The 10431-nt window shown below is 40.2% G+C and overlaps 1 protein-coding gene across 2 annotated transcripts; it reads right to left on the bottom strand.

The window, feature by feature from the left end:
* Nucleotides 1-579: 579 nt before the first annotated feature.
* nmt2 (N-myristoyltransferase 2) lies at nucleotides 580-9154 on the bottom strand. 2 transcript variants are annotated; one of them, XM_026185538.2, is made up of 12 exons: nucleotides 8539-9154; nucleotides 8107-8221; nucleotides 7292-7433; nucleotides 6723-6841; nucleotides 6545-6636; nucleotides 6342-6458; nucleotides 6060-6230; nucleotides 5504-5612; nucleotides 5238-5408; nucleotides 4987-5154; nucleotides 3475-3612; nucleotides 580-3051 (listed from the first exon to the last, which is right to left on the bottom strand). In XM_026185538.2, the coding sequence occupies exons 1-12, from the start codon at nucleotides 8649-8651 to the stop codon at nucleotides 3031-3033; spliced, it is 1476 nt and encodes a 491-aa protein (XP_026041323.1). In that variant the 5' UTR covers nucleotides 8652-9154; the 3' UTR covers nucleotides 580-3030. The 2 variants fall into 2 exon arrangements, with proteins under 2 accessions (XP_026041323.1, XP_026041322.1); XM_026185537.2 differs by having other exon boundaries at nucleotides 8107-8224; nucleotides 8539-9151.
* Nucleotides 9155-10431: the final 1277 nt, after the last annotated feature.

The raw sequence follows: 10431 nt of genomic DNA, 5'->3' as shown, positions 1-10431 counted from the left end.
TTACTCGGGTACTAAGTAGAAAGTAGTAGTACATTCATGTTGAAATGTAAGCAGAAGTTTTAGACCTCATAGGCAAAAATGAGCCAACTTAATGATCATTTTCCAAGTTTAGTTTGCTGTAAATATCTATAGATGGACAAAGGTACTGGGAGATTACATCACTTGGTTGAATTGGGAATGTCTTGATGCCCTCCTGGGAAGGGAGGTCTGAGTGCCTCTGCTTAGACTGCTGCTCCCGTGACCCGGATAAGCAGAAAATCGATGGCTGGAGGGGAAAGATTAAGATCGATAGAAAGATCCTTTATTAATCCTTTGCAGGAAATGACATTGCCTCTGCAGACACAGACATAACACCACACATCCCAAACAAAATATCAGCTCCATTACTTATTTCTAATAAAATTAGTATTAATAAATAGAAAAGATCCCAGCCTGATGGTGGAATTGAACTGAGGACCTTTTTGCTGTGAGGCAATAGTGCTAACCACTGTGGTGCCTGAATTACAAATACTTAAATTCAAAATATGTGCTGTGAAAAAGTGTTTCCTGCAGTGCGTCACAAAGGAGTCATGACTCGTGTTCCTTTTTAAAGTGAGTTTATTCAATCAAATATCCATGCTGGTATAGCCGACGTGTGTTGAAACAGATTGTTATTTGCATGGGGTCATGTCTAAATGATGCTGGTACAAGTTCTTCAGCTTTTTCACAGCTTACAATGGAATCGAATAAAAATATTGTTCTTCAGTTAGAGAAAGCTTTATGACATTTCAAAAGTACACCCTCCCTCACCCCACCTCCAAACCTTAAAAAAACAAAAAAAACAAAAAAACAACCTTTAAATAAGGCAGGTACTTCTGACAGAGTTCTCGCTAAAGGGCGTGGCTAGAAACATTGATGCTATAAATCAATGCAGCAGCGAAACAGACATGCTCACAGTTCATTCAGACAGCTGCAAGCAACACATCTGTGACACAGCAACATCCATGAGGCACACAGCTTTGACCCAGCGACCCACTCTCAGTTAAATTAATGCCAGGAACACGTTTGTAGAAGATAACGTCATTCAACCTTTAAGTGATTTTTAAAAAGAACAACAACATCTTTGAGCCCTGAAGCACCAACAGGACAAATATTTATCCTCTTCTGGCTAATCTATAAAGGGATGATTAGAAAAGTACATCAAATATTAACAATAAAGTCATTAAAATAAAAAGCAGCCTCTTTACCTTGCAAGTTACGCAGAGCCCCGTGAACATTAAGGAACTAGAACATTTAAATTAACCAGCAGCTCCACCACAGACAAAAAAATAAAACAGTTTTATCAAAGATCCTCATCCAGCTCTTAAATCACAAATCTGACAGTGATGTTTGTTTTAAATACTGAAAAGGAGGAAAGAAATGATGTAAGACATTAAAAAAAAGAAAAAGAAGGTACAGTTATAAATATCACAACCGTTTCACGCACTTAGCTGCACAACACATGTAGAAAAAAAACAAACATACACAAAATACAGTATCATTAAAAAAAATAAACCCAGAGAAGTCAATGAAAGCGGATCTGGAGGAGAGGACACTTCAAGCTGATGCCACTGCACCCGTGATTAAACAAGTCCTTTGTTTAATAAGCACAGAGCAGTTTATCCACTGCTGTGGGTGGCAGTGACCAAAGTAACAGAAGATGTGCCCTGTTTGCTTTAACCGCTGCTGAACAGAGTCCTTCCATAGTAAATAAACCTCATTTTTTTTAAACCTGGCTCTAAACAGAAACTTTAAATTTTTTTGTATAAAATCGAAGTTTTTCCCCACGTTCACCGGCGTCATTCTCACTGCCCTGCTTATGCACTGACCAGACCAGCTCCTATTACTTCTAACTGAACAGCTTTACTAACTGGACAGCACACCACTGACATGCAAACAACCCTACGCTTGGGTTTGTTACTACAAAGAGTGTACAACCAAACATGTTGTTTTAATGTATTAAAAAACGCCAGCTCTAGAAACGGTTTTATAAGGTGAAAACTGCGCCCGTCTTTCATAAAAAAAACATGGCTGTTCAGATTCTAGGGCAATCCCATCTGATTTGAAACGAGGACCCATTTATTTTGTATGTTTAAGAACGGAGTAATTGTGCTTCGTCTCTGCAATACATTCATTAAAAAAAATAAACAAACCCCCAAACACTTTGAACAAACTCGGTGACTTCTAAGCTACTCATGAGGAGAATACTTTGGATCAGCCCTCCCAAACCCCTCAAACTCACACTACACAAATAAATATGATCTGCCTTTAAATGTACAATTAACTACCATATGCTCTTTAACAAAGCACATGTATATCAATGCACCAGTGGGATGAATCCTTTTTTCCTCCCTCTCAGTGTTTGCAGTTTGTCATTTTAAAAGTTAAGATCAGCATTTCTAATTCTACTGAGGCCCAAAACAGCCAGCAGAGACACTCGACTGACCGCACTGATATGAAACTGGAGCAAAAATAAGTGCAGCAGGAGCAGAAAGGAGGAGAAGAAAGGGGTTTGGGAACAGTAACTGTATGGACAGGATAAATAAAATTACAACAGTTGTTAATTATGTCAGGTCTTGCTTGCTTAGTTGATTATCATTTACATAGTTCCACGTAAGTAAAGTTAAATGACGTGCCGGTCCATTGGTGTCTACTGAGGAAGAAGAACTTAAAACAGAATACACAATGTCAAGGCATCCTCGAGTGTCAGACCGGTGTGTGTGTGTTTTAAACGTGAGCGCTTATGTCAGGAGCGTTGTGTCGTATGAGTATCTCAGGCATAGCATGACTTCACATTCAGGATGTTGGATGGTTTAAGAGTTTTCACCTCCGGGTGAACTGAGAATGTTTTTGATGATACAAGTGCCGAGTGAAAGCTCCACTCGGGCGCCAGGTTGGATTTACTGTCGCAGTTCTCATTGTCTAGCTCGGGCCACCTGCGTGTCCAGGTAAGGTATTTCCAGAGATCGCTGAGAGCCTCCCGAGTTTATGCAGCTGCCGTGAAGAGAGCTGCTACTGAAGGACCAGGCCAACCTGAAACACACAGATCAAACTTTTTATGATCATAGGCTAGCAAAGCAATTGCAAATCATCACCCTCTACCTCCGTGCTTGACTGCTGGTATGAGGTGTTTGCACTGATAAACTCCACTTTGGTCTAATTTGTCAAAAGGACATTGTTCCAAAAGTCCTGTGTTTTTTCCCAATCAAAACTAGGCTTCCATGATCTAAGGCATACTCAATCATGTCAGAGGATGATTTCTCCTTATCAGGCCTCTGTGGATTTGCTTCAAAGCTATAGACTTATTTGACTGTGAAGCTTGCACAATCAGGCACAAGAAGCAGCTCTACTGAGATCTGAACCAAAGACTATTTCCACTTTTTCCACTAATTGTCATGGAGTCTTATCACAGGATGCTGACCAATAGTTGGTGTGTGATTACCACCTGAGACTGACCTTATCAGGGTCCATAGGGGGACATTTCCAGTTGTAGAGGTAATACTGCAGATTTCCATCTCCTATCCCAAACTTGAGCTTCTCCAGAAACACCTTATTCTCCATTAGGTCCAAGGCATTGAACACATCAAAACCTTTCTGTTAAACACAAAGAACAAACACCATGATAACTAACACAGCAGCAAGAAAATTATCAAAAGTATCTGGGGAAACCCTGCTCTCAGTTTGCGTTTGTATGCAGAGCTCAGAGTAGCCTTGCCAGCTGGTTGACACCAGGCCCGTACTACGAAGCAGCAGGATTTTAGCTTATCCCAGTAACCTTGGGGGTTACCCCTGAGTTTTCTGCACTATGAAAGTGGTTCACTTCTTCTCAGGGTACATCGCCATAGTAACTTGTGCTGCAAACCTAACCTGAGTTATATTCCAGTTATATTGCCTACTGACTGATCAAGTCTTGTGAAAATAGCTTCACCATTCATTTTATTAGTAATAAATACAGTTTATTTCGTTCAATTTTATTTCTTGAGTTTTTTTAATCAATAATATCATGAATATAATCTGGACACCCATTTCTACTTGACTTCATATCAGTCGCAGGTAGCCTAAGTCTACATTTGAATTTTGTTTTTGTGTTTGTTCTTTACATGCTCTTAGACTATTCAACACCATGGAGGGTGCAGCTGAAAAAAAACAAAACAAAATAAAGCAAAACAAAAAACAAGACCACGATATGCAAATCTGAACACTGGACTACTTGATTATAACCCATCAGATTCTCGTGTTTCTTAATGGTAAAGTTGTGATATTAGTAAGTCTGTTAACTCACACAACTGGCATTTTTGTCAGCTTTTCTTTCTGCCATCAAAATAGGCTAAACTTTGTTTTTCCTCTCACACCCCTGACTTTTCTGCAGAAGCTGTGTCACCTGCATTCTCTATTGTGTGTAGCCTCTTCATATTTTCTAATATTACAGTTTACTCTTCATTTGTAAAATCAGACACTCAGCTTCCGGTACAATAAAAAGTTTGACTGGTCAGATGTCCTTGTATCTAGATCCAGAAACTCTGAATCAACTTGAGTGCTGATGTTAGAGGAAGTGACTTGAGATAATAGAAAACTACCATGGAACTTGGTTCTCAGCACAGAGCCCTGCTCTGGCCTCAAATAAATAAAGATCAGACCGGGTCAGTCTCTCTCACTTTTATCCTCTACTGCACAAGTAAAATGTTGGATCATACTCTCACTCCTCATCTATCTAACCAAACATCACTGACTCCCAATGATTTATAAGGCTTTGCGTTTAAAAAAAAAAGAAAAAAAAAAGTACATAAACCATCTTGGTATTCATAAAATAAAATATCTATCCATCTATATAATCAGTCTGGTCTGTATTGTGCCATTTTTTCCTCCTCACACGTGCGTCTTCTTGTTGCTGTTTATGTTTATGTCACTGATCTCATCAGCTGTTGTCTTTGGTACTGGCAAGTGTTTAAAAGCAGAAAGTAAGATTACCAGTTTGGCCAGGATCAGTGCATCATTCATTAAGTCCAGTAGCGGGGTTTGTGTATGAATGTTGTAAAAAGAGTAAGCAGCCTTCAGGCTCCTATGGAGAGGGTGATGCATCACAGTCGAGGGCAAAGTGTAGAAACTAGTGAAATCTGTGAGAATGCCACCAGCACCCTGAGGGAAATAAAAACAAGAACAATGTCACTTTAAGTGCAGAAGAGCCATCAACATCAGGCTGCAAATCTGAATCCACACACCTCTACTACATATGTGTCAATTATGTTGTCCTGTGGTAAGAACCAGTGAGCCACCTCCTCCTCTCCCATAGAAGGAGCAAGTTGGAAACGTCTCAAGTATCTCTGTAGCAGTTCAGTAACCTGACCGACGTCGCGCCTTTCCATCGGCCGCAGACCTGGAGTCTTGGTGCTCTGCACAGGGTGGAGAGAGCAAAATGAAAATCTCTAAGAGTTCCTGCTATCAAGAGGAACAGTGAGATGCAGGACTTATGAGTGTAAGTGTTTACATCTGGTAGTCTGTAGAGTTTCATGGTTCTTTGCAGGGTCATGTTTCTGCTCAGATGGGAAAATTTAACTTCCACAAGCTTTCTAGGGTTCAAAGAGCGGTGCCAGTACCTGGGGATAAAAAATACCCAAAAAAACAAAACAGGAGACCAAGATTAAAAAGAAAAAAGGAGTGCTTCCTGAATTCAAAACACTTCCACTAGATGTGCTCTTTAGAAGAGATACGTATAAGCTAACATATCAAAAAACAAACAAACACCAGGGCACTCTGTTTCATTAAAAAATTAAAATGCTTATATTCTCATGGCACTGAATGGCTGAATCTTTCTAGTGTTGTTCCACCAATAGCAAACCTATGGTTAAGAGTGGAAAACTTGACCAGTAAAGTACTGGTGGAGTTTTACTGGTGGAAAAGATTCAGAGTAGACTCAATTTTCCCCCATCAGAGCTTTAAGTTAAATATGACCATGCCATGAGTATAAAGGTATTTTAATTTTATATGAAAAGAGAGTGCCTTGTTTTATATATTTTAACATGTGTGACTAGTGAATAACATACCTGCATGTAGACACGGGTTTAGGCAGCACAACTCCAGCGGTGTATACGGCCTGAAATATTCCTTCTAAGTTCACTCTCCTTGTTATCTCTCTGATGAGCACAGGAGCAACGCGCTTTGAACGCAGCTTCTTATGAACACACAGGAAGTTGATTTCTACCATCCTCTTCAGCCTGGAGCCACAAGCGAGAAAAGAAAAGAAACAAAAGGATGGATTGAATGAGTAAAACACTTTCCCCATCACTGCTGTTCTCAAATGCATACAATAAGTAATGAACACTCACGTATCATAGACTCGTATATCTGCAGGGATGGCACTGATGAAGCCAACGAGCTTCTTATTTGAAGACACTCTCACTCCGCAATGCCACTGTGGTAACCAGCCAGGTGGACGTAAAGCCCTGAGAGGGGAAAAAATCTTTTTATTATAACCGCATACATTTAAAGCTACTGTACTGCATCATGTGATAAACATGAAGAAGCTTACCATTTAAGAAAGTTTGGAGAATAATCAAATCTGAACATGTTATCATCATCCTCCACATAATTTTCATTTAACAACGTGTACAATTCCTTCAGCTGCAAAAGAGCGTGACAATAAATCATTCTGTTTTGATTAATCTGATTAATCTCATTGGTGTATTTTGAACAAAGACTGCACTTACAACATCTGCATTACTGAGATCCAAAGTGTCCCACATAAAGCCTTGAGGTAAAGAATATGGCTCCTGTCTGATGTTCTCTTTGTCAGCCTCAATTGGCCCGTGACTCGTCACAACTTCATCTACAAAAATAGCACAGCCTTTTGTCAAAGGTTTGCAACTGTCTTCCAATCACCACACTTCCACGGGACCTCATAAAACTCCATGTCCTTAAACTGTGAGCAATGCACAAAACCGCTGATGGCATCAGACTTTATATAAATCTGCTGCTGTTTGTCCTGCGTCAACCCCCACAGCCTGTGGCTGCACAAAGGCCTGACTCGTTGGGTCATGGCTGTTATGGAAACAGCTTGATCTAATGCTGCTGAGCATGCCCAGTGGGAATGCATGGACCCCTACTGTACATTGCAGCTGACATGTTTCTAAGATACTGGCCTAAATCAGCAGACTGAGGAGATAAAACCAGCAGATGGCGCTGGTGCAGAAAGAAAAATAATTTCTGTTGACAGAGGAAATAATACCAATTTAAACAGGAGTGCAGTTCATTTAAATGAATTTAACTAAGTACTTACTTAATTTTGGGACAGGCTGAGTATCCCAGAACTGGTACTTGTGCTTGGCTGCCTCATCTATACTCTTTGCTGGACCCTGGCAGGAAAGCAGCTCCATAGCTCTTTGGATGTCCTGCAGCTTCTGGATGGGCAGCCCAGGGTTCTGATTTAAAGCGGGCACACATACACAGATTACTTAATGTCTGTATCACTCAACCAAACACTGGATGCTTTAAATAATCTAAATGTAGACGAGAGGCAACATCAGAGTGCATGCAAATAAACAGTCTTATAGTCATGTTTACACAGGTCTTTTCCTACACACTATACTCCCACTGAGCAAGAGAAACCGGATTAATCATGTCACTGTATAAATGATTGATGAAGTCAATGATCTTTAAATTATAAATGCAAAAACCCAAATATGACAGTCCCTGTCATTAAATCATTTGGTTAAGCTTGATTTGCTTTCTTCATCCGATCAGAACATCAGAGTCTGGATGTAGTTATTGTTTATTTTTCTAAAGCAGCATGCAGTATGTAGAAATCTCACAGCTGGCTAAAAGTTTGTGATATATCCTTTTAGCAAAATAAACTACCTCATTCTAGAACCTCATTACAGAATACAAACAGGGAGCATGCCAAGGCTGGAAAAACCTTACTGACCATGACACATTGACGGCAAACAAGCTGAATTCTGGGTTGTTGCTTTCCCTTTTCTTACCCCTCCTCTTTTATTTTCAGGATATTAAAAGAACCTTGTTTTGTATTGTATCCCCTGCCCTAAAAAAAAGGGTGTGTGCACTCTTTTCACTGGGTCATCATCACCATCACACCTTGATCTCCTGAGAGTCCGAGGCAGAGTCAGACTTGGCTCCCCCCGAGCTTGGCTTCTCTTTCTTCCTCTTCTGCTTCTTCTTCTTCCTCTTGGCCCCCAGCTCTCCCCCTGGACTGCTACAGACATGAAAACAAACGATGAGGATGGATGCTGGCTAGACCCGCACACAGAGCTAACGTTAGCTACCATAGCAACGAATGACAGCTCAGCTACTTAACGTTAGCTAGCTAGCGGTTTGTCTTAATGGTTGCCCGCCATGTCATTCAGTCGGAGAGCTTTAAAGAGGTCACAACGTTATAAACAGTTCAAGACGGCCTGTGTTTGCTGTCTGCTAATACTAGCAGGCTCACTGCCTTAGCCGCTCACAAGCAGGCTGCCTGGAATATCATTACTGCGTTTCCCCGAGCCGACCGGACAGGCCACCCCTCACCCTTGCATATGCTCATTCTCCTCCTCGTTGTCTCCGTCTATCCCGCAGGTGTCCTGGTCGTCCAGCTCCAGGCTCTGCTGACTGGCTGCGGATTCACTGTCCTCCGCCATCATAAAAATGTTTTAAAAATATAGTCAGCCACCGTTTAACAGAGCTAACGGGGAGCGGGCGAGAGATGGAAAAAACAAAGAAAATGTCGAAGGAAATCGCGCCGCCTAGAGGCCAAAGGCGGGAACTCAGACCTGAGCTGCTGCCTTTAACATGAAGCCAAGTGGTACCCAAACTAGACTTTTACCTTATTTCAAACATATAGCCATTTAAATGTTATAGACACTTTAGACACTTGTTTCTGATACTGAGAGGGACAATAAATACATATTACAAATTACAGGTAATAAAAAAAAGACAAAAATCTAAAATTATTTTTTTAAATAAGAAAATACAAAGTAAAAATAAATTGTCAGTTTTTTAAAACTAGATACTGGGATATCTGCTGGACTATCAGCAAGTGTGTTCTAAATTCATACTATCAATGAGAAAAACACGTGAAAAGTAGCACTTTTTGCTACTTCAACATTTTTAAACACATTTAAATTAGGTAAACAAAACCATCCTGGAAAAGAATTGATGATGTAGCAGAAGAAACAAAAAGCCTAAAGGTTACAATTAAATAAAAATACCTGTTTAAATGTACAAAAATATAACAACTCTGCGCTGCATAAGGCATGTTTTAGACAGCAACTTCGGGGATTTGATATCATTTAGGATTATTCAGTTTTCTTATATCAAATACATATAAAAACACACAGATCCCGATCAGTTACTTAAGTTAATCTAATTAATCCGTTAATAAAAACCATCCTCAGTGAGTCTGGGAGTGTTGGTGTCCTTATGGAAGGCTGTAGTCAGGACCATGGAGGTATAACTGATATGTTTTTGTAGATATCTGACCTATCTGAAAATAAAGATGAGAAATGTTTTTACCATTGTATGTTCTCAAGCTTTATAATGATAAGTACTACAAATAAATTTGTTTTAAAAAAATGGTGAAAATTACCCTCAGAAAGGACATTAATTTACGCTCAACGGCGATTTTGTTAGGTACACCTACTCTGTAATGCAAATATCTAATGGCAGCGGTTTGGTGCAATTAGGAATGCAAGCATGATCAAGATGACCTGCTGAAGTTCAAGCCGAACATCAGAATAGAGAAGAAAAGTGATTTAAGTGAACCTGACACCGGGAACCACCCTGTGTGTAAACAGGCTGGTCTAGACAGGTCAATTTAACAGTTTCTTTAAAAAAAACTGGCAATTTACTGGGATTTTTCTCCACACAACCATCTCTATAGAGTTTACAGAGAATGGTCGAGTGAGCGGCAGCTTTCTGGATGAAGAGGCCAGAGGTCATAGCCAGATTGCTTTGAGTTGATAGCAACTCAAATAACCACTCGTTATGACCAAGATATGCAGAAGCACAGAAGCAGAAGACCACACAGTCAGCTAAAAACAAAAAAAGTGAGTATACAGTCCAACACTGGACAACAGAAGATTGGGAGACGTTGCCTAGTGAGTCTTGATTTCTGCTGCAACATAGATGGTAATGACGTAATTTGGAGTAAACACCACAAAAGCATCGAGCCATCCTGATTCTACGGTTCAGGCTGGTAGTGTAAAGGTGTGCGGGACATCTTCTTGGAAGCCGTTGTGCACCTTAATACAAAGATCATATCGTCAAACAATGGTGTAACCGGAGATTCCCATCATGGATATGCAGCCACCTGAAAGCAAAAAGGGCTCCCAGCTGATTCTAGCAAGGTGTACCCAATAAAGTGGCCCATATGAATACATTTTAACTACTATCTGGATTAGCGTATAAAGAGATATAGAGGTT

Source organism: Astatotilapia calliptera, chromosome 11, assembly GCF_964374335.1.
Source record: "Astatotilapia calliptera chromosome 11, fAstCal68.1, whole genome shotgun sequence".
Classification (NCBI taxonomy): Eukaryota; Metazoa; Chordata; class Actinopteri; order Cichliformes; family Cichlidae; genus Astatotilapia; species Astatotilapia calliptera.
The sequence above is the reverse complement of the archived record's forward strand: the minus strand, read 5'-3'. Positions and strand labels throughout refer to the sequence as shown.